Raw genomic sequence first — 24,887 nt, 5'->3', positions numbered from 1 at the left:
TGAACCATTCAAAAATCGTTGTTGGATGATTTACATACATGCAAATCATTTATATTTAAAGTTTCTACAAGGAAATAAGGATGTGTTTTCAAGAAAACATACTCTAAGATATGATGGAATGTTTCTGCCATAGGAAACAACTGTTTTTGACCAATTTTCGAAGTTGTTTTGTGGAAAACTTTGGTTTGGTGACCATATATTTTTATTTCAGAATTTTGAACATTACAGTAAACCAATTAACCCCTCTTGCTGGACTTTTCTTAGTATGTTATGTTGAATAAAAGAGTGTTTTCATAAAACAATGAAAGCTCACACAGCAGTGATGTACATGAAGACAAGTGCCATTTATTTATTTACACAAACCCATTTACATCAAAGGAATATGAATAATTACATAAAACTTTTAAAGTAATCTACCATGGGGTCTAATCTACCATTTAAACATTCAAAATAAAATGTTTTCTGCAGCATTTTTTAGTTCCCATGACAATGTATGTATGTGCATGCAATGCATTATGAGAGAGAACTTCCTCTTGTATACGTTCAACTCATCAAAAATCAGTAAAAATAAACTCCATACAAGAGATGGTGCAATTTAAATTCGGTATAAAGAGCATTTCCTTTTTTAAAAAAAAGGTACAAAATTTACTTGCACTATGGAGGTGAAAGATTCTTACACACAAATCTATATGACGGTTGCGATTGATAAAAAGGGCAACCATGGGCAGGATAACTTTTGAGTCAAAAGTTTATTTTCAAGCGATCCGCCATTTCCGGAGGAAGTTGGGTCATGGTTCATGGGCATTGTGGGTAACCTCCCAACATGGCTGCACACATGTACACTTGAAAACATTGTTTTCATTTCATTTTATTTTGAAGTTTTCGGTCGCTGTTTAATGAAACACATTGTGTTTTCGGTCGCTGTGCAAACGAATTCACACTAGAACGTTTGAATACAATAACTGGGCTGTCCTTTATTTAAATTTGACCTTTAGTAAAAAGTTGCGAAATATAAAATTTGTCAACAACAAACATGATAAGGAAAGTTGTTTTGGTTTTCGCGATTGCCCTTGTGCTTATGTCTAATTTTACTGAAACAACGTTGTCGGGTAAAGACAAGAAGAAGAAGGAAAGTAAGGTGGGTGACTTTGGCGAGTATTGGTTTGGTGGTTGGTTGGTTGGTTTGTTTGTTTGGGGATCGAGGGAAGGAAAGGGGGCGTTGGCGATTCATGTACCGTGACCCCTGCCTTGATGTGACTGTGATATGACGTATTTTGATTAACATTACAAAATAGTTAAAAAAAAAAAAAAATAACTTATTACTAAACCCAGTTTTCTTATTTGGCTAGATTCGAAATATGAAAACAATTTTCAGAGATTATTTGTCATTATTTGTAATCCTCGATTTGTTGGACCTTACAGTACAGACATTTTCTTTTATACAACTTTTGTCCAATCATGGAGCTAAATGTTTCTCAATTTAGTTTTTAACAATTGTTTTTTAACAACAATAAGATATTTTTCTAGACCAAATACCAATCACCAGCTTTCTCTCAAATTCAAATATTTAATAGCAATTGGCTTAATTAAGAAATAAACATGGTCACTGGCCGTGATCGGTCACTGGCCGAGTAGAAATCTGGCCGAGTTCGGTGGTCACCAACATGAATTACATCCATAATGTGTGATTATTCCTTCATGTGCCTTAGTAACTGCGACTACCCAATGAAGGGCATGCTAATTGGATGAAGTTGAACTACATAGTAACTCATTAATACTACTGTACATCGTTTTTGGATCGGTCAATTTGAATGTTATCCATCATTTTGATTTATAAAAAAATAATATTTATAAGACATTTATAACATGCCTAGCTTTATGCCTTACACTGTAATAAAAATAGATTATCATTTTCTCTCGTATTTCGCAGCCTTGTAACGCTGTGGAAGTATGCCCTCACATCAGGGCAGGGTAATAATTTCCTGTATCACGCCAAGCATTCATCAATCAAAACAATACGCATCACTATAAATTGTAATTACACCTATAAGGTGTATAATAAAACCTTTATGGGCTGTATACAGCTTTTGCTGCCCTCTGTCATATAGCTTACACACCCTCGCAAGCTCTGGCGTTCCCATGGCGTCGGGCCGCAAAAGCCGTATCCAGTCCATAAAGAATAATGTCAAAGGGCATTGACCCTTGATGCCTCCATAATGTTCAAGTCTACTAATTACTAATAATAAAAACACTAAAATCAGATCATCATGACACAGCAAAACAAGAACAAACAGAACACTTACGTCATTCATTCTTCAGCCAGCGGTAAAATTATCTGACAAAACTGTTGAAGAAAGAGGTCTGGTTGTGGAGAATGCAAAGACTAAAGACATCATCAAAGAAAATCAAAATTATTGTGAAAAGACAACAGAAGATAAGCAATTTGAAGGAGATACACTTGGATATGTAACTCCTGTAAGTATATTTTATTTGGTATATTTTATTTGTGTTTTAAATCAGTTAAGGATGGACATAGATAACACATTTTAGACACATAAATTTGATGAAAGTATTCTCGGTGTGTATTTGTAAAAAAAAAAAATCAGGGTATCCAAATTATGTTTTTGAATTATGCTTCTCAACATAGACAGAGATAGACAGGCAACTGCATGTATAGCATTTCTTTTGTTTTAACCTGGGTTATACATGTAATCCTCCAGATAATCCCACAATCTAATAAACAATTAACAACCATCTGTGTATTTGCACTGTCTGCAGTCACTTTCCATGGTCTATGGTCTCAGTTATGTGTCTGTTATTCTGTCAAATGCTAAATGGCCCTCAGAGTAGAGCCTGTGAAACTATGAAAAAAAAGTCAATAGAAAAATGTTTGGGAACCTTTGTGTTGGTTGGATTGATTATAGTTTGGTTTAGTGTCAGTGTGGTTGCAGGTTTGAGCTATTGCTATGACGACAATAATTTATCTTGTGATATCAGGTGACTTTTACATAAATCTTGAACAAACTTTGATTGAATTGTCTTGACCTGTCTCATGAGACAACAAAAATGCCTTTAAACTACTCGTTACCTAAATAATGTCTAGACATGTCAATTATTTTTTTTTAGTTGTGACCTTATGTTTGACCTCCGTGCATGTGTGTGCATGTATGTGTCTCCATCAATATCTCTGACATGCTTGGACCAATTACATTCAAACTTCAGATATGAATTATGCATCCTGGGATGAATATGCATTCATTTTGTAGTCATTTCAACATGGACAATTCTTGAGCTAAAAATTCATCAAAATCAAGCATTTCTGTCATTCTGGAACTGGATCTTGCTAATGGCCATTTATTCGTGTTGCGCAATTATTTTTAAATATTTTTTTTTTGCTCTTGTATATGAACTTTGAATATTCGCTATCATGCACATTTCCCCCTTCATTTAAATCTCACGATTTCGCAAGACTAGTGTAAGTAGTTTTGATAAAATAAAACAGAAATTGACTTTCAAACCTCTGACATGCTCTGATCGCTCATGTGCAAACTTTGTATCTTAAACATTAGAAATCGAGGGACTATGCATATGGCATTTTCAGACATTGAAGTCACTGGTGTCTCTCTGGCTGTAATCCTTAGTCTCACTACTACTATGCAAGCAGTTGTCATTAGCCTAGACCAGTGACCACTATATTAGCTGTGATAATGTAAGACATTGGTCTGATTCAATGACCAATGTGTGAGCTATGTTCACCTGTCCGAATCAATGACTTCTATGTGAGCAGTGTTCATTAGTCTGAGTCATTGACCACTGTGCTAGCAGTGTTCTTTAATCTGAATCAATGATACTGTTTTAGTAATGTTCATTGGTCTGATTCAATGACTACTATGCTAACAGTGTTCATTAGTCTGAATCAATGACAACTGTGTTAATAGTGTTCATTAGTCTGAATCAATGATAACTGTGTTAGTAGTGTTCATTAGTCTGATTCAGTGATCACTGTGTTAGTAGTGTTCATTAGTCTGATTCAGTGATCACTAGGCAAGCAGTGTTCATTAGTCTGATTCAGTGATCACTGTGTTAGTAGTGTTCATTAGTCTGAATCTATGATAACTGTGTTAGTAGTGTTCATTAGTCTGATTCAGTGATCACTATGCTAGCAGTGTTCATTAGTCTGAATCATTGATACTGTTAGTAATGTTCATTGGCAGTGTTCATTAGTCTGAATCAGCGATCACTATGGTAGCAGTTTTCAATATTCTGATTCAATGACCACTACATGTATGTTAGCAGTGTTCATTAGTCTGAATTTATGATAACTGTGTTAGTAGTGTTCATTAGTCTGAATCAGCGATCACTATGCTAGCAGTGTTCATTAGTTGGATTTAATGACTACTGTGTTAGGCTAGTAGTGATTATTAGTCTGAATTAAATGCTTTCCATTTCCATGTCTATCAAATCTATTATATTTCACCTCTTCTTAAATTTATTGAAAATATGTTTCACTTGATTTTTTTAGTGGAATAACCATGGTTACGATGTTGCTAAAATCTTTGGTAATAAATTCAGCTATATTTCTCCTGTATGGCTGCAAATAAAAGCAAAACCAGGTGGTGGATATTTCATTCAAGGTGGACATGATATTGATCAAGGTTAGTACAGTTGTACCAGGGAGGATGATTTAATAGGTGATTTTCCGAACAATTGCGAGATCTCGCGAGATGCATGAAAGACACGCGTCGAACGTCTGCCGCAAAAATTGAACGATTTGATTTTGAACTAGAATTTATTTATTTCGCAGCTTACATTGACCGGCCGATCTTCGACAGAGGAATATTGCTTCCGAATACCCTTACTTCATCAAAATTGCCTATCATCAAATGTGAACAGCACATTATTAAGCATGGAAATGTCCCCGAAATACTTTCGCGTTTGTCGAATCCCACGCGATGTTTGACGCGACTACGACACTATGACCTTTGTTTGTCCTGTTTTTACATTCGATTTCACGCATAACGCGTGATTCTCGCAGTGTACGGAAAATGGTCTATTGTGCTGCCCTGTATCATTGAAACAGTTCTCACTTCGTACTAATTCAGCGTTGTTATGGTGAACATGCAATCCAATTTCCCAATCCTCACTTATAGAATTGCATTCCTTTCTCAATCCACCATTTTTCAGATTAAATTTTACTAGTTTCTAATTCTGTTTTTCTTTCTTATAATACTTGTGATTGTTATTGACAGAGTTTATGTATTACAAATATGTGATATATATATATATATAGATCTCATTTTAGGAGAATGTGCATATGATAAGTTCTATATAATAATAATAATAATAATAATAACAGAGGTACATTACTTGGGGTTTGCAACGCGCATAGTACTGTATGGTGACATCATGCCAAGATCCCATTCAAGTCTCATCTCGTAGATAGCGAGACTGATGTTACGACCTTCTGACATGACATAGGCAGTTTGTAATAAAATAATAAAACATGTATAACCACATTCATAGTGAAAAAATGTAATACATCGTAAATGTACAGAAAATATAGTTATCGTAATCCGTCATATCGTGAGCAGCTATTTTGATCCACCTGGACATCCCAGTATCCTAGTTACCTCGGGCATGCGCATTCGCATTTTTCTGAGTTGGAACGCTTATGCGAGAGCGAAATTGAAACGGGATCTTGGTATCATGTCACCGTAGTTGTAAACCCCAAGTAATGTACCTCTGTAATAATAATAGTAATAATAGTACATTTAATAATGTAAAGTATAAAGCATGCCCACTTAGATATTTATGATATCCGAGGCCACGAAGTTCAAAGATGATGTGACATTTATGTCCTCGTTTCTTTTCAGGCTGGGTAGCTGATGTCAAAAAGAAAGGGGAACGAAAAGTTAAAATTTGTAAGTCAAGTAATTCATGTCTATTTCTATTTAAGGTTGAAGCCTACTCATAAATTATAAAACCCAGAATTTATTCATTTTGCAATAAATTATACTCCAAGGCAATATAAGGATATTGACCTAAAATAGGTTAGGGGTCACCAGCCTTTTACCACAGGTTCCTATGGCAGAGATATTATGCAAAAATCTAGCCTGTACCATGAGACATTACCTTCATGATTGTACTTAATAAACTAATGAATATTGTCATGCGATTTATGACCAATGTGTCAAAAATAATGAGTAGGCTTCTACCTTGAATATATGTTTAGCAAAACATGGAATTAGAAACTATTTACTAATCTAGCATACTGTCAACTACTTAATTATCGCTGTGAGGAATTTTTGCGTTTTTTTATGACCAATGTGTCAAAAATAATGAGTAGGCTTCTACCTTGAATATATGTTTAGCAAAACATGGAATTAGAAACTATTTACTAATCTAGCATACTGTCAATTACTTAATTATCGCTGCGAGGAATTTTTGCGTTTTTTTTGTCATTTGTGAAGATAAAATTTTGCGAAAGTCACTGATTGACGTTCTGTTTTATAGGATCCTGAAAACTTTCATTGCAACAAAATTACACAATTTACTTTGATTCATGAAATTAGAGAGGTTTACCATTATATTTGTGTTTTTTTTAAAGTTTTTTGTGCTAGGTTCCGGATATTGAATGTCACTGTTGTCTCTCCTGACTTTTTTTTGTATGTGCAAATTGCAAGTGCAAGTGCTGACACATAGTGCATTTTTGCCACAGAAGTCATATTCATGTTTGGGACTACATGACAGGGCTGTGTGGCTATCTCCCTATCAAATGGCAATTTTAATGCGCTATCCTGGCATCAACCAGGCTCGGTCGAACACAAACAGCTGCGGACTTTAACCAAGGTTTCCCCAAAGTCGCATTCGTTAGTGAATGAATCTCGGCCAGTGGAATTGGCCTTCCCATTGAGTCTGTGGCACACTCACCCAGGGTAGGGGTCGACCTTTTTGAGGTTCAGCCTAAGGTAGGATTTGAACCTGGGTCTACCACAAGGCTACCAGTGACCGGTTTACCATTATATTACAATGGCTGCAACAATAATAAAAATATTTCAACAAAACGTCCCACATAAAAGTTTATATATGGTGAACATATATGCAATGTATGTAGTTAATACTAATGGGGAAGTTTGATATTGTAAATATTTATCGCAGATAATAATATACATATTTTGATTCTTACTAATTCTCTATCTTCCCCAACATCCTCAGGTACTTTTCTGGATTCTTGTAATTTAATTTCAGTATGGTTTGTAATTTAAATCATTGTCAGGAAGCTTAGGATGTTAAAAGTAATTGCTTGCAGAGTTGTAAATATCTGCATATATCGTTTACATTTCAAAATACTCTCAATCGGTGAGTGAACATAGTCACCAAAATAAGTTCTTTGTACCTGTCAGTTCTATCAATAACACTGGAAGCATTAAAATTAAATAATGGAATTTAATAGAACATTGTACATGTAATTGTTTGATTGGCAGACGCCCTCTATAGTTCAATTTTCCAATCCATGGTCTTTTGTAAAATCCAACATGGCGGAAACACATTTCTGACCTATTGTTTGATATGAGTTACTAGTATTGGATATTTACTTGTCATCAGCATTGTTTGTTATTGACACAAATGAATCTGATATTGTAGAGTCACTCATGAGATATTTTCTCTCTATACATGTTGAATAACATGATGTATTTGTTATTTTTCACATGATCCAACATTTTTCCCACTTGTTTTAGGATTAGAATTATTTAGCTCTTTCTGTGCTGTTAGAATTAGAATCTTTTACTAGCAGTGCACATTTAAAATGGCAATCTGACTATCGGGTTGACCGTTTGAAACATCGTAGTTGACTGGAAGAGTTTGACCACTGCAGTATTTATTTGTGGCGTCTTATTCGTATATTTGCATTTTTTCTTCAATGTGCCAACATTTTACCTTCAACACCTTGTATGCAGTGTTATTTTGTAAATTCTACCTTGCAATTTTTTTTAACAAATCTTCCAGTCACTCCCTATGTTTTTTAAATGGTTGATTCCTATGCACCTGTCTGTCATTTTGTAATTTTCTTTAATGTGAACATTTTTAACTGTCAAAATTATGATTACTGTTTCATTCCAAAATGCCATACATTATCGAACAATGTTTCTTTTATCTTTTGAGCAGCACATTTATTCCCATGCAAAATGGGGTGAATTTTCTGGGATGTGCACTGAATTCAATCTTAATTTTGGATCAAAATATTGGAACTTTTTGCAACATTTCAATGTCTACTACAGACAAAATAGAGTTACTGGTTCATGTACTTTAGTTTTAGAAAACAAATTTCTGGCCTAATTTATTTGTTCTTTTTCAGTGCCTAGGTTACTGTTTGATGGATGGAGTCAACAAGATTACAAAGGACTATTTTCAAAAGAAGATAATATGCAAAAACTTGCCAAAACTGTTGTGGAGTTTCATAAAGTAAGAACTTAGATTACAGCAGATATAGAAAGAAAGTACTCAAGATGATCTCCTTTTGTGACATTTGACATTGTTTTTTGGTCACTATAGAAACTGTGAGGAGATCCAGCTTTCTTCATTTCATCGTTATTTCATTATGTGTATGATATCAAAAATGGAAACAAAAATGTTGCTCCATGACATGGGATGAAAAAGTTGTATATTATTATTGATATGCAATGTATATGACATCATGCAAAATTAATTTACTGAGTTTCCCGTTGATTATAGTTTTACATTATATTCAATGAGAAGTTCTCTCCCATAATGAATTGCATATATGTGTTGTAACATGCTTTGTAGTGCAAAATTTGAATTCGTCTCAGATTACTTTAATTTAAATATTTCAGTTTCCCTATAAATAAATTTTGATCTTGTGAAAAAGCATGGTTCGAAGTATTACTTTGGGCACAGCCTCTCTGAAAATCTTTATTACAAACCGTGGCTTCTATTAAAATGGTACAATGAATAGAGAGGATGTAGCTTATATTAGAGCAACTACACGTATGAAAAATGAAGAATTTTTGGTTCTCAATTGTTCAAAAAAGAATGGGTGCGACTTCTATTAGGGATGCGGCCTTTAATACAGATTTCACAGTAGTCAGCCACTCAGTCAACTAATCGCCTCGCTCGTTTGCAGCATTGTCAGCTGTTTCACAGAATGGTTTAGTGTATGTGATTTCAAAACACAGGTGGTATGTTGAAATCACGTGCAATCACAGCAAAGCCAACCCAAACGCTACTATATTCCTCAGAATCTTCAAAATTATGCGATTGACCAAATAATATCTAGTCTCTGTATCTGCTTTAAGGGGACTGAAAAAAAAATAGAGGGGTAGGGGCTCTAATGTTGGTGCAAGCATTAAAGGGAGGACTAAGTATCATGGTTTCATTTTCATAGCAAAAGTAGTGAAATTAAAACCCAGTGAAAAGTTAATTTGTTTATAGTAAATTTCTCATAGGGCTTGTCAATAATTGTTTCATATCACTCTTTTCATGAATGTAGAAAGAAAAATTTGATGGAGTTGTTTTAGAAATTCTCAGCCAAATGCAGGGACAGAAAAAGGAGTAAGTACTGGGGGCAATATTTTTATTCTGTGGTACCCAATTCAACTTTTAATGTTTGTGTTCTTACAAAACCTCATCCTGCTCATAATGCGCCCTCTATAGTCTATACATGTAAATATAAAAATACGAGATCTCTACCAAGATATGCTATTTATTCTTTTGTTTTTAAGGCAGCAACAGTAAAACGTGTACTCTAAAAGTTATTAAGCGTATTAGTATAACAAACTATATATCACCTGAAAGCTTACACATAGACAAATACAGTAGGGCATATGCTGTACCAATGTTCAGGACGACCATACCTGACAGCCAGTTTTGCTGTTGTTCCTTCTTTACTATTCCAACTTCTTGTTATTTGAAGTATAATCAACATAAATATTGGTAAACTCTCTCCCCGTTAAACAATATGCAAAACAAAATTATTTTGCCATCATTAAGACACTTTTAGTATCTTTGAATGCAGACATTTGTTGCAACAAATTCTTAAAAAATATATGTTCAACCAGCTGACTAATTTTAACACTCTTTGAACTTTCCAAAATGAAACATTGCAGTTTTTTTAATCACAACGTATTGGAACGAAATAAATCATAGTTCCACAGGGAGAAATATAACGCAGAATAGTGATAGGTACTGTCGAAATGTCAAATACCTGAAACTTAGTCATAAAATGGGTTTCATTCTTGCCAAAAATATAAAAATCTTGACCAAATCACTGTGGTCGTATCCTCGAGGGCGGACATCCGGGCATTTTCTACCGCCTGGCAACCCTCGCGGTGAAAACAAAGACCAAAAACTTGGAGAAAACAGTACTTTGCGATGGTTGTTCAGAGTCCCCTGAACAGTGTAACAAGATTAGCCCTACGTGTGTAGCATATATGAATTTGGTTGTTCAGGATTACTTCAAAGTTGAGTTTGTGTTGTTTTCTCGAGTTTTCACCGGCTCCACCGGCGTTCCACAGCAGCGCGCACAAAGCCCATAGAAATACGTGGTACAGTGGTGCGCGTCTTAGCAACGTAGAACGTCCGTGACGTAGCTCCGCCCCCGAGGATAGCCAAAAAAGTGACCACACTTCGTGAATTGCCATTACGAGCATTGTCCCACTAATTCAGTTTATTGACACCTTAAACAATAAGTGCATTCAAAATAGGGATAGCAGGACTGTGTTATATCTAAACTTTCAGATAATAGATAGGTTGTTATAGTAGCGTGCTTTTTTTAGTAACTTTTGATAAATGTCTTTAATAATCACAGTTCAAAAACTTTTTCGTTCATTTCAAAATTTCTTGTTTTGTGTGAAATCATACGAAAACACAGACAAACAAAGGTCCTAATATTAATGGTGTTTGAATATATACATGGGATTTATCAAATGCAAAAGTATTTCCATGCTCAATAATGTGTTTTGTGTACTTGTTGGTCTGTCGCCATCTTTGTTTATATGAGACCCATATTTTGTGCATGGGTGGTGCAGCGACCACCGCTCTTTAATATTTTAGTTTATGTAATAGTTTTTATAAATCCTTGATCATGGCCATGTTGTACAGTCTGAATAAAAAAACAATTCACCAAGGCCAATAAGAATTGAAAATGCAATCTTGAAAAAATTGTTCAGTTCACTGAGAATCTTGATATTTAGATGTGTTTTATTTATTTAACAGAGATGCTATCCATCTGATTGCTGATATGGCAGATGCCCTGCATGAAGAAAATATGAAATTTATTTTAGTTATTGCACCACCAGTTACTCAAGGGTAAGTATTTACTTAAAGACCACACACTCAAACTATAGTTTTGTTGACACAGACACATTCACTACGTTCAATTACCCACCATAGACTCCAGTCAGTCAAAATGACTATTTTGAACTGTAGGCATTAATCAGCGATTCTGCCGGTGACGGAGAGATAGAATCCAGGTCAGGGGAAGCCCCATGACCTCAAGATTCTTTTACCCCTTACGTCACGAACCCACGTGACCGAGGCCACCTGGCAGCGCCACAGGTAGCCGTCCATCACTCTGGTTCCTTTCTCTCCGCCTCGAGGACTTAGACCAACACGACGGAAAGAGTGGGGAGGTTGGGTGGGGGGACCGCCGAAATTCACTACATTCAAATACCCACCATAGACTCCGGTCAGTCAAAATGACTATTTTCAACTGTAGGCAGAGTCAGACACCGATGCTGCTTTATGATGACTGCTGTATGAACAACTTATGAAACTGTATCATTCGATAGAAATTTGAAATTCCACTTGTTTTCACTTTCAGTAATTCCGCTGGTATGTTCACAAGAGATGATTTTGATCTGCTATATCCTGTCGTTGATGCATTTAGCATGATGACTTATGATTTCTCATCGCCTCAAAGGTTTGTTTTCCCAGTTACCTCTCTGTCAAGAGTAGGAATAATGTTTGTTTTCCCAGTTACCTTTCTGTCAAAGGTAGGAATAATGTTTGTTTTCCCAGTTATCTCTCTGTCAAAGGTAGGAATAATGTTTGTTTTCCCAGTTATCTCTCTGTCAAAAGTAGGAGTAATGTTTGTTTTCCCAGTTACCTCTCTGTCAAAGGTAGGAATAATGTTTGTTTTCCCAGTTACCTCTCTGTCAAAGGTAGGAATAATGTTTGTTTTCCCAGTTACCTCTCTGTCAAAGGTAGGAATAATGTTTGTTTTCCCAGTTATCTCTCTGTCAAAGGTAGGAATAATGTTTGTTTTCCAAGTTATCTCTCTGTCAAAGGTAGGAATAATGTTTGTTTTCCCAGTTACCTCTCTGTCAAAGGTAGGAATAATGTTTGTTTTCCCAGTTTTCATCTGTCAAAGGTAGGAGTAATGTTTGTTTTCCCAGTTACTTCTCTGTCAAAAGTAGGAATATTGTTTGTTTTCCCAGTTACCTCTCTGTCAAAGATAGGAATAATGTTTGTTTTCCCAGTTACCTCTCTGTCAAAGGTAGGAATAATGTTTGTTTTCCTGGTTACCTCTGTCAAAGGTAGGAATAATGTTTGTTTTCACAGTTACCTCTCTGTCAAAGGTAGGAATAATGTTTGTTTTCCCAGTTACCTTTCTGTCAAAGGTAGGAATAATGTTTGTTTTCCCAGTTATCTCTCTGTCAAAGGTAGGAATAATGTTTGTTTTCCTGGTTACCTCTGTCAAAGGTAGGATTAATGTTTGTTTTCCCTGTTACCTCTCAGTCAAAGGTAGGAATAATGTTTGTTTTCCCAGTTACCTCTCTGTCAAAGGTAGGATTAATGTTTGTTTTCCCAGTTACCTCTCTGTCAAAGGTAGGATTAATGTTTGTTTTCCCAGCTACTTCTCCATCAAAAGTAGATGTAGGAATAACGTTCCAGTTTTTCCAGTTACCTTGCCGTTATAACTTTCAATAAATAAAAACTAGTTCTCCATTGGTTTATAGGAATTACACCTTGAAAACACAATTCAGTTAAAATGCAATCAGTATTAATAGATATAGCCTTTGTGCATTGTGATATATAGAAGATAATATTTGGTAATCATATTTATCAGTCCGAGCAGCGTTTATTTATTTATAAACTACTATTACTTTGTGCATTGTGGTACTCCAAGATACAGATTTGATGAACGAAGTTTGAAAAGAGTTTATTTCAGTGGATTTAATACTTCACCTGCTGAAAGCCTCCTCAGATACCAAAATAAATGACAAAAAGAAGGCGATGTGGTCCTAAATGATTACCATCCTACTATTAATATACACATGCCATGTGTTTTTGTCAGAGACTAATACTGTGGAATACTTTATTTTCGCTGGAATTAATTTTTGCTGAAAAGGCTTTTTGGGAGTTTTGCTTGGAATTTATTTTCACTGATTTTTGACGAGTTTAATGTGAAATATAGGAAAAAAAGTATATTCGCTGGATTTTATTATCACGGAATCATCCCTTCAGCGAAAATAGCGAAAATAAATTCCAGTGAAAATAAAGTATTCTACAGTATTTTCTTTATTTACACTTCATGTTGTGTTTTCTACAGACCTGGACCAAACTCACCGATTGGTTGGGTTAAAGCATGTGTACAAACATTAACACCAGAATCTGGACCAAAACGTCAAAAGATTTTACTTGGACTTAATTTCTATGGTTATATGTTCCAAGGTATGAATGTGGAAGCTGTCTTAGGTACCAGGTAAGCCAATCTGATTAAAATCCAATGCAGGTATGAGACTCCAATTTTTTTTTCTTATTATTTTTTTTCTTTTATAACCTTTTATATTATATTTATTTGTATTTTAGTTTGAATATGTTGATTTTTTGGTTTCTCTTGCCGTTAATCAGTTCTTAGAAAATAGTGTCCCAGTCGCCTCTAAATAAAAAAAAAAAAAAAAAAAAATTGGAGCCTCAAACCTACATTGGATTTTAATCAGATTGCAGGTGAGCATACTAAATTGTGTTTTGTTTATTCACTTGACAAATAAGTTCAGATACTTGACTTTCTAACTGCAATAGATAACACTGTAATCATGTGTGGTTAATATTCGTCTAGGTATATAGAGTTATTAACAAAACACAAACCAAAACTGAAATGGGATTCTGTTGTGGCAGAACATTCATTTGAATACAAGTAAGTATTGTTGCTTTCACTTTACCCAACAGTCATTATTTTAGTGAAATATTCTTTAAAGCGGGGGAGTCGTCACATGCGCATGCGTCAGGTGGCCATAGCGTGTCATTGTTTACAAACAAGTGTCTACCCATGAACCTTTGCATTTTTAGCGCGTGTTGTTATCGTCGCTTGGGACTCAATTCCCATACATGCGCAGGTGACACCCTCCCGCTTTAATTAATATATCAAAAGTTGCCCTTGTTTTCAGTTTTTAATCAAACATTATGAAGAAAACAAATTAACAGGTGAAAGGGTGCTTGTACTGACTTCTGGTTGGATTGCCATTGTTTTGTAGATATGGTCTAATTTGATAAATTGAAATTGGGGTTTTTGTCACCATATTGATTATTATTGTATGCATTGTTTGCTGTAGTCACTGATGCACGATACAAAGACTGTTTTGATTATAAAATGTTATCAGTGTTTCATTCATTTTAAAAAAAAAATCATTGTTTTTATACCAAAACCAATGCCAACAGTTTATAATTTGACTTCTGTGTTGGAAATTTAAGCATCACCGAACAGAATTATCAACTTGTTCTATCTGGTCAACTTGTGCATGAAGATGTAATGTTGATTTTCACATTTTATTGTACTTTTTCATTTAAAACTTGTTCTATAGTTTTCATTACCAACAAAATTGAAACCAAGCCTTCTATTTCAATCACAGAAAATATTTGTTGCTGTTGACTAAAATGTTAACTGCTTGATTGAGACACCTATTTTTTAACTAAATAACAGACTTCAAGTGTGCCAAAACAAATACAACATTTACTGTGATTAGTTTGAAATTTTCGTTGAATGATTGTACATTTTTTTGCAGAGGTGGTTATCAAGTATTCTACCCAACCCTAAAGGTATGTCAGAATTTCAGGTTTTCTGCCACAGATAGATTTTGCATGTGAAGCAGAGATGGCTAAATTTCAGAAAACTGAATTCCATGCTCTGAATGTACGAATGTACACGTTTTTAGCTCCGCTGTCGACTTTGTCGAGCAGAGCTTATCATATGAGTGATTGTCAGTCGTCCGTGTCAATGTTTTACTTTTTCGATTTCTTCTTGAAAACTAAAAGCCTGAATGCTTTGATACTTCGTGTATATGTACCTTGGGTAGACCTCTCTTAGGTTTGTTCATTTCATGATGATATCTTCAAATTCTCTAATTTTGGTGAATATTTTTGTCATTTTTGGTAAAAAGTGATATTTTCGACTTCTTGTTGAAAACCGCAAGTCCAATTGCTTTGATATTACATATATAGGTACTACATGTGGACCTCTCTCAGATTTGTTCATTTTGTAATGATATCTTTAATTCTCTAATTTTGGTGAATATTTTTGTAATTTTTGGTAAAAAGTGATATTTTTGAATTCTTGTTGAAAACAGCAAGTCCCATTGCTTTGATACTATACATATTGTTCATTTTCTAATGTGCATTGCTAACAGCGGAGCTATCTCAGCCGACTGGCAGCAACTGAGATGACAGTTTGTGTATCAGTCAATTTTACTTAAGACACAACCAAGCAGCAATTTGTTATAGCTTGTATCGTGTTGATATGAATGTTTTCACATTTGCTGTGAAATACACTGTTTTTGGGCAATTTTAAGCCCAACGAATTAGTCAGTCATGTGCAAAATATTATGCAAATGAGCTAACAAATTTTTTTTTTTTGAATTGTATATCAGCCTGATTTTTTCTGTAACATTCACTGCTATAGAGCCCATGTCATACAAAACTTTGCGCAATATCTAATTTTGGCCATAATGTTGCTTGCTTTGAGAACTATGTGCCAAATTCCTTTGATTAGATATTTTTTTGGTGAATATCTGTCGTACTAATTTTGTCTAACTTTAATTTTAGTGAATATTTCGTGGAAATTATTGGTACCTAAACTACACCTTGTAGTAAACTTTATATGTAGTAAAACAAGAAAATGTGTTTTTTTGTTGCTGAAATGCATATTTTGCGGGTCCTACTATTTAACGCCCGGACACGCGAGGGAGTGTCCGGGGACGCGCGGAGGCGAACAGGGGGGAATACCTAACGCGCGGGGCAGCGGCAGCAATCCTTGTACTGTATAATATTCGTTTATGCTCATAATTTGAACTGGGGTGGCGAATTCGAGCAGCTATCCACACTTTTTATGATCGACGCCCGGGCATTCCGGCGAGTCGAGTCCGCCACGTTGTTTACTAATTTTGGTTAGCGTTTAACAATAGGACAATACCATTCGATCCATGGGGGTGACAGTCCTACGAATGTGCCGACATTGTCGAAGGACAAGGACAGGAAAAGTTTGTGTATTTTAAAACGAGGCTCCTCATTAGCTTCTCATTTGCATACAGAAATTCCCCTTGTGACGTCAGAAGGGGAAGTCCCTGGGCAGCTTGCATTGCCGATATGTGTAAATAAGGCAAATTTCTTGTGCTGTTTTCTCGTCTTTGACTAAATTGTCACTTATGTACTTGTTCGTCGAGGAAGAATGGACCATACTGAACACATAGTATCAAGTTTGTTGCATGGGGTTGAGTCAGATGCGAAATATGTCCGGTCTGGTGTCGCTAGTCACCGGAGCACGTTTGTACACTGTCGCTGGACTCCGGCATTGGACAAAATCAAATTTGACGGCTGAATTGTCTTGTTATTTAGCAGGTTACTAGACACTATTGATTTATAAAATTGAGAAATAATTTTTAAAAAACGACAAAACACAGTTACTGAATAAATGACTGCCGCCTTGTAATGGGTGAACGCGTTGGGTCATGAGGGGGACAAGTGCGTGAATGGCGGCCTTTAATTGGATAACAAAAATTATTGAGAGCGACTCACATACAGACAAATTCAGAGTGGATTTAGCGTGATTTTCATGATTATGACATCATATTAAAAAAAATACATTGACAACTCAAGCCCGGATTCTTATTCCGTAAATTATTACGCCGATCAAGCTGCAAGTAAAGGTAACAAAGGTGTGAATTCGACATTCAACACCAATAACCGAACAATTCAGACACTTTTAGTCTGCGAAAATGAAAACAGCCTGAGGGCTGCGTAATTTCCTGTTTGTCCAACGCTTCGTTTTCGTGTCATTATCAAAATTACTGCTACCTTTTTACATAACACGGGTGGTCTCTATAAAACGATAATCAGGATCGCAAAAAAATCAAATCATTTGAAACACATACTCGACGTCTCTTTCTTCTGAAATCTGTCTCAGTGATCATGGGCTGGTCCGGAATCTGTTTTTTCGAAAACGTTTGGTATTGTCGGCGTTTCTCAGTTTTTCAAAAAAAAAAAGAGAATCTGAGGTGAAGTGGACACTGCATATGACGCTGTTACGAGGAAGTCCATCCCAACCTTTTCTCGTTATTTTCACGGCTTTCGTCCACCGATTTCGCACCTTCGGATCGATTGGAAATACTTACACTATGACCTTACGCATTACTGCAACCGCCCACAACACAACGTTTAACCATCATAAAAGTTTGTTGTGAAAACAACTTCTAAAAATTCGCTCTCTCAAAAATAAAATAGACAAAAGAAACGCCGATTAAAAAATGTATATCGTACGTTGAATGACACAGTGATATAAAAGTACAGCCCAGGGGTATGGCTTCCTCTCATATTTTTGCATTTGGTGGCGCACTTTCGGCGAGAGTCGGAAATAGGTGGGCGTGGCTACAGCACGGGAAACATCTCAAATTTACTTGGATACGAGTAATCATTTTCAGCAAAAAAATCAATAAATGCTCACTTCAGTGGGGCACAGATCTAAAATGGGAAGCGTGTGGTTGGGCATTGCACAGGCACTTTAAATCCAGTAGCCTTGGTGGATCTCTCTCAGATTTGCTCAATTGGTACCGTGTTCAACTTATTGCCCTCATCTAATGTTGCCAACATGATTTCTATTGTTATAGATGAGTAAATATTGCACTTTACTGAAGTGTTCGAATTGAATATATCAAGTCATGTGAGCGAAGCACACAATGGGAGTCTTTGCAATTAGTGTGTCTGCATGTTCCACTGATATCACAAAAACCATACATTGATTTTTGATGAAACTTGGTACATAGATGCACTGGGCCAATGCGCAGATTTGATTAGTTTTGTACATAGACGTCATAGGACACTGCACAGACCTGGTAGTTTTTAGGGTAATATCAGTACATATTAATTACCTAATTTTCAGCTTTTGATATTTCAAAGAGTAATCAACACATTTCAATGAAACTTGGTACATAGTTACTTAAGGACTGTGCAGAGACCTGATTAGTTTGTGCGTAATTAGTTAATTTTCAGCTTTTCGCTTGATATCTCAAATACTAATCAACATATTTCAATGAAACTTGGTACATAGTTACTTAAGGACTGTGCAGAGACCTGATTAGTTTGTGCGTAATTAGTTAATTTTCAGCTTTTCGCTTGATATCTCAAATACTAATCATCACATTTCAATGAGACATGCAACATTATAGACCTGATTAGTTTTAGGGTAAATAATTACTTTTTTTGCTGTTCCACTGATATCTAAACAACCACTCATTGGATTTTAATCAAACCTCATCACATTTCCATGAACCTAGGACTATGCAGAGACCCAGTTAGTTTTTGGTAATTAATTATATGCTTATTAACACTGATATCTCAAGTACTGATCATCACATTTGAAACATAAATGTTCTAGGACAATAAACAGGCTTATTAATTCTCTAACATAATTCATATTTTTTTTTGGTTTTAATCACATTTTAATGAAACTTGGTACATAGATATTACATTGCGCGGGTCTTATTCAGTTTTACACTCAAATCTGTTCTTATTAGTTACCTGATTTGCATAAATAGTTTTCAGCTTTTCCATCAATATCTCAAGTACAATTAATTTCAGGCTTTCTTTGATTTAGTCTGGTTGTCATGGCAATGCAGAAAAAACCTCCCAAACAGTGAGCATCAAATAAACTTAATAAAGAAACAGGTTTTTCAGATTAATAAAATCCCTTGTATGACAGGTTCTGAAAGAAGCTAACCCCTCTATTGAATGTAGGAGTCCCTAAAACAATATCATGGGCAGCCAAGTGTTAATATGATTTCTTTTCACTTGTTTCAGTCTATTAAGATGAGAGTGGACCTAGCAAAGGAGCTTGGCACAGGATTATCTATATGGGAAATCGGTCAAGGATTGGACTATTTCTATGATCTGCTGTAGACTTTGATAAATGGATGGGATATGATCTTGCAGAACAAAAAATTAAGGGCACTTGATAAAGTTGCATCCTGCACAATTGTTTTATTCATTGCTACAGGGTACGACCCCCCCCCCCATAGATTATACATACCGGTAATGCAAAGTACTACAGAAACGAGCACATTATATCCTTCCCGTAAAACATGACATTGTACAATAGGTGATTTTCTGTTCAACTGCGAGGTCTCGCCTTCCACAAAAATCAAACGATTTGATTTTGAATACCCTCACTTAATCAAAATTGCACAGCACATTATTAAGCATGGAAATGCCCCCCCAAAATATTTTCGGGTTTGTCGAATCCCACTACAACGCTATGACCTTTGTTTGCTCGATTTCACGCAGTGAACGGAAAGTGGTCTAAATATGTACCAGCTTTAAAACTCAATCTATGCATTCACAAATGGCAATAAATCTTAAAGTTCTAATAAAAGTTTAGTTTTTTTTATTTCATGCAAGATATATAAAGTTCAACATACTTTTTTTCAAAAACATGTGACAACTTAACATTTAGTCAAGTCTATAAAATACAGCCTTTAACATGACAAATCTAGAAATACAGAAGCATACAAAAAATAATAAATAAGTTAGTATCAAATGAACGTGCACATGACAAGAGGTCATATATGTACTGTATTTCTGAATTGACTTATTTGATCAGAGGCTTTCAACATAAACATCAATAGCTGAAAATGGGGCGTTATGTTTTCAAAGTAAGGCAAGCGGTGATTTGGTTCAACTGTATCACTTCGGTGAATACGTCACCTCTTTTCGGAAGTACCAACAGCATGTCCTTCTTCAATGAGTAGACTATGAATATAGATATCAACATTTTCCTGTGAGGTGTCAATCAAGACCACCTCCAACTTCATTTCCCGCTGGGATACTGCTATCTTGTTAACTATATGCGCAACATATTCCTTGCGATAGGCTAGTTCAAAGAAACGGTTTGTTGCTTGATCAGAAAAATTTGTGTGGTTTCCAGGTGGCTTCACACCTATGAATAAATTAAACATTGCAGTTATTAATATGTTATCAAGTTTCATTCAAAAAAAAAAATCCTTGAAATTTCTAACTTAGTGAAAAATATTGTCCTACATCCAACAATTCAAAAAGTGGGCTTGGCTTTTATAGTGTTGATGCTGGTCATATTGGTAAGTAGTGCTAATATTAACGTTGGCGTGGTAGGTGAGAGATGGCTAAATTGGTGGTGGTAGTGAAAGTAGAGAAAAGTGGAGAAGAGATGAGATGATGGTGGTAGTGAAAGTAGAGTAGAGATGTAATTATTTATGGTTGGACCGCATAGAGATGGCATTATTGGTGGTAGAGAAGAGGTGGTGGTGGTGGTAGTGCAAGTAGAGAAGAGATGGCATTGGTGGTGGTAGAGGAGAGAGGGCATTGGTGGTGGTAGAGGAGAGAGGGCATTGGTGGTGGTAGAGGAGAGAGGGCATTGGTGGTGGTAGAGGAGAGAGGGCATTGGTGGTGGTAGAGGAGAGAGGGCATTGGTGGTGGTAGAGGAGAGAGGGCATTGGTGGTGGTAGAGGAGAGAGGGCATTGGTGGTGGTAGAGGAGAGAGGGCATTGGTGGTGGTAGAGGAGAGAGGGCATTGGTGGTGAAAGTAGAGAAGAGATGGCATTGGTGGTAGTAGTGGTGCAAGTAGAGAAGAGAGGGCAATGTAACGTGGAGAGGTGATGGCATTGGTGCTTCTGTAATATGCTGTGATATGACTACATGATACACACCTGCAAGACATGCTGTTATTGCTTGGAATGGTAGTTTCCTGAATTCTGAAATCAAAGGTTGCATATTATCTTTGGTTACTGCATCATAGTGTCCAAGATCCAGCATGTATATTGCAACTAGGCAGTCATTTAACACATGTTTCACCTGTACTCGGTACCAGAGACCATCATCCTCATATAATGCTGCGTAAACTCCACCCTCCTTTATTTTGGGGCACGTACATTCCTGAAACAGAAACAATAAATTTGATTGATTTAAACTGGATACACACTTTTCTTATGTGAAAGTGATGATTGCAATTAAACTGTTGGTTACAGGAAACCGTCAATGTCCAGCAAAAATGGTGAAAATTGTATATTAAACTACCTTCTGTGCACAAGCGCAAGTTTCAGTTTTCCAGTGTATTCTCGAGAGTGAACATCCGAGCAATTTCATTTCCACGCAACCAAAATCAGTGATTCAATAACTGTGTTGGACTCGTTGTTGAGACTCTCCTGAACAGTGTAACAAGACTATCGCTCCATATGGAACATATACCAATTGGTTGTTCAGAATTGTCTCACAGTTGTTTTTGTGCTCCATGGCAACCCGCAAAGAGCCCATAGAAATACATAGTGAAGTGGTGCACATCTTAGCAACATAGAACATCCTGTGACATAGCTCCGCTCCGCTCCACCCCTCGTTAACTGAATCTTTTGTTCATCAAAGATCAAATGCATACAATCAGTATCTACACATACAAGTCATTGTGCATTCAAGTTCCTGTCTCCATGAGAGTAATAATGTGGTGTAGTGTATACTGCCAAGCATAAAGTATTGAAACGCAGTGGCCAATCAAGAAAGGTGACAATGCACTCCGGTTGAGGAAACTTACTTGGTTTCAACCAACTGATCACCACTGAAACACAGTGGCCAATCAAGAAAGATGACAATGCACTTGCGTCAAAGAAACCTACTTGGTTTTAATCAATTTACTATTACTAAAACACAGCAGCCAATTAAGAAAGGTGACAATGTAGTTCGGTTGAGGAAACTTGTTTGGTTTCAACTAATTGATCAACACTAAAACACAGTGGCCAATCAAGAAAGATGACAATGCACTTGCGTCAAAGAAACCTACTTGGTTTTAATCAATTTATTATCGCTAATACACAGCAGCCAATCAAGAAAGGTGACAATGTAGTTCGGTTGAGGAAACTTGTTTGGTTTCAACTAATTGATCAACACTAAAACACAGTGGCCAATCAAGAAAGATGACAATGCACTTGCGTCAAAGAAACCTACTTGGTTTTAATCAATTTATTATCGCTAATACACAGCAGCCAATCAAGAAAGGTGACAATGTACTCCGGTTGAAGAAACTTACTTGGTTTCAACCAACTGGCCAATCAAGAAAGGTGACAATGTACTCCGGTTGAAGAAACTTACTTGGTTTCAACCAACTGGCCAATCAAGAAAGATGACAACCAACTGGCCAATCAAGAAAGATGACAACCAACTGGCCAATCAAGAAAGATGACAACCAACTGGCCAATCAAGAAAGGTGACAATTAATGCAGTCCTTTTGACAAAACTTGTATAGCAAGTGCCACACAGAATGGCCAAACTATTGTACTGTATGTGATACTCGTGGTTTACAGCATGTTACTGATATGTAGTAGCAATATATGTTTACCCAACACTACATATCTAAACACAGAACAAGAGGAGACATGAGAGAATGGGGCCAATCTTCCAACTGTAATGCTTGGAACAGGGCATAGAAAATGCATTTTTTAGTATGGTAGTGTTCAATGGTCTTAGCAGTCTACACTACAACTGATACTGCTGCATAAGTGAACTGTCAACTCAGGAAATCCAAAACCTTAATGATGCAGGGCAAACCCTACCAAATACTATGCCTAATTACTTGACAACAATACTTACGTGTGTTGAATAGAATGTCTTCATACTTTCAACCAAATGGTCAAAATCATCGTAAGAATTCCACGGCTGACACTGGAAAAATAAAAACAAAGATTGAAATGACCACAAATTAGTAATTTTCTCGTATTTTTTAGCACAGTCACTGATACATGCATCCAATAGAATAGAAACTCTACCTAAGCTAATATAAGATTTCTTATTTTTGCAGTCAGATTTGCAAGTAACATCAACCATTTAGAAATTCACATATTAAATTTTTCAATCAGCAAAAATCAATATTTTAGACAGCATGCTTTTGATTTTGTTTTGACACATGGGTCCATATTGGCACACAGTAATACTATGTTACTATTATTCAATATGGTTTTTAGTAGTCTGTAAAAGAGCAAATACTAACCATAAAATTAGTTGGGTCAGTCACTAGGGATACATGAAGATCCATGTATTCACCAACATCAGGTATGGAGAGAGGTGGCGGTAACGGCAACTTATCATAATCAGATAGCCTATATAGTACATTATCACTTTCAAATACAGTTGATTCATTTGTAACTTTAGTATCGCCATGGTTACCAAGATACTCCAGTGTATCATCCATGTATGAGTTATCTGAATTTATTGATTCCATGCTTGCTTCCAGTTTAGGATCAGTACTGTTTAGACTAGTATTACTTGCGGAGGCAAATTCCTCAGTGAACGACGATGTTTCAGAGTCATCAGGAAGTGGAATGTTTGCTCCATCCACACTGCAAAAAATATATGGAGTAAGGCTCAGAAAGCAGAATGTATTGCAGGTATTAGTGGCAAATATATGACACTCAAAATGAGGATATCAAAAACTACTTAAATCAAAGAAGCAATGTCACTGAAAGCTCACGATTCTTTTATTTTTTGTTAATTAAATTTTGACAATTTCTTAAACAATGACAGTCTAGTTTGTGATTGACCGACTATTTGAGGGAGGAAGAAGGATATCAAGAAACTTTCAACAACAAATTGGCATCAGTGTAAAATCAAAATTAGTGAACATGAATCTACAAAATGGTAGGCAACATAAGCAATGAAAACAAATATATAAAAAGTTAGAGACAATAAATACAAGTCATTGAAAATGACACAGTCCCCGTTAAGTTCTCTTTGTGCTCGTCATATTAAAGCGGAGGGGTTGTCGCGAACGTGTCCTTGAAACTTGAGTTCCAAGTGGTGTATACAACAGATTGTTTATTTACATCAAAACACGTGTTTCATGTCATAGTAATATGGCCAAAATAAAAACAGCCGTTATTCAGCCATCTTTGATCTGATTATGAAACACACTGATATGTATGATGTATGTGCCAAATACCAATGAAAATGGTACATAAATTGTGGAAATATAGTAGTAAGGCCAAAAAGTCAGATGGCTGTCAATCGGCCATCCTTGACCAGATTTTGAAACAAATTGTCATGGATATGCATCCTAACATGTATAAAGTACATGTATGTGCCAAATTTGAATGAAAACTGACAGAGCACGTCCAAGATACCACATGAAAAAACAAAAACAAGATGCCTGCCAGTCGACCATCTTTGATCCATCATGGACATGTATCCTAACATGTATAATCTATGTACCAAGTTTGAATGACAACTGACAAAGCATGTCCAAAATACAACATTTTCAAAAAACAAGATGGCTGCCAGTCGGCCATTTTGAATCGAATCGCTAAACCACTGCATGTGCATATGTCCCACATAAAGTACTAGGCACATGCGAAGAATGAACGGAATCGGTC

General features: G+C 36.0%; 2 protein-coding genes across 2 annotated transcripts in view; one reads left to right on the top strand and one right to left on the bottom strand.

Moving 5' to 3' along the window:
* The first annotated feature begins 788 nt into the window (after positions 1 to 788).
* On the top strand, positions 789 to 19,876 carry LOC100366621 (chitinase domain-containing protein 1-like). The gene is made up of 12 exons (XM_085507877.1): positions 789 to 1,138; positions 2,320 to 2,475; positions 4,523 to 4,655; positions 5,874 to 5,921; positions 8,357 to 8,463; positions 9,509 to 9,570; positions 11,233 to 11,325; positions 11,840 to 11,938; positions 13,571 to 13,723; positions 14,081 to 14,158; positions 15,024 to 15,057; positions 19,306 to 19,876. The coding sequence occupies exons 1-12, from the start codon at positions 1,034 to 1,036 to the stop codon at positions 19,402 to 19,404; spliced, it is 1,167 nt and encodes a 388-aa protein (XP_085364003.1). The 5' UTR covers positions 789 to 1,033; the 3' UTR covers positions 19,405 to 19,876.
* LOC102804562 (tudor domain-containing protein 7-like) overlaps positions 19,866 to 24,887 on the bottom strand; it is a 66,134-nt gene continuing 61,112 nt past the window's right edge. The window contains exons 25-28 of the mRNA XM_085507456.1: positions 23,510 to 23,858; positions 23,113 to 23,184; positions 21,186 to 21,411; positions 19,866 to 20,440 (exon numbers count right to left, since the gene is read on the bottom strand). Coding sequence (XP_085363582.1) covers positions 20,205 to 20,440; positions 21,186 to 21,411; positions 23,113 to 23,184; positions 23,510 to 23,858 — 883 coding nt within the window. The 3' untranslated portion in view covers positions 19,866 to 20,204. The remainder of the gene's footprint in view (positions 20,441 to 21,185; positions 21,412 to 23,112; positions 23,185 to 23,509; positions 23,859 to 24,887) is intronic.

The sequence above is a fragment of the Saccoglossus kowalevskii genome, chromosome 14, assembly GCF_978046115.1.
Source record: "Saccoglossus kowalevskii chromosome 14, keSacKowa6.1, whole genome shotgun sequence".
NCBI lineage: Eukaryota > Metazoa > Hemichordata > Enteropneusta > Harrimaniidae > Saccoglossus > Saccoglossus kowalevskii.
Note: the sequence above shows the minus strand (reverse complement) of the source record. Positions and strands in the feature narration are given on the sequence as shown.

Excerpts from the sequence above, each read along its gene's own strand:
- LOC100366621 (XM_085507877.1), top strand. The coding sequence starts at position 1,034 with ATGATAAGGAAAGTTGTTTTGGTTTTCGCGATTGCCCTTGTGCTTATG. Across the intron at positions 9,571-11,232 it reads ATGCAGGGACAGAAAAAGGA|AGATGCTATCCATCTGATTG; the intron begins GTAAGTACTGGG and ends TTTATTTAACAG. Across the intron at positions 13,724-14,080 it reads GAAGCTGTCTTAGGTACCAG|GTATATAGAGTTATTAACAA; the intron begins GTAAGCCAATCT and ends ATATTCGTCTAG.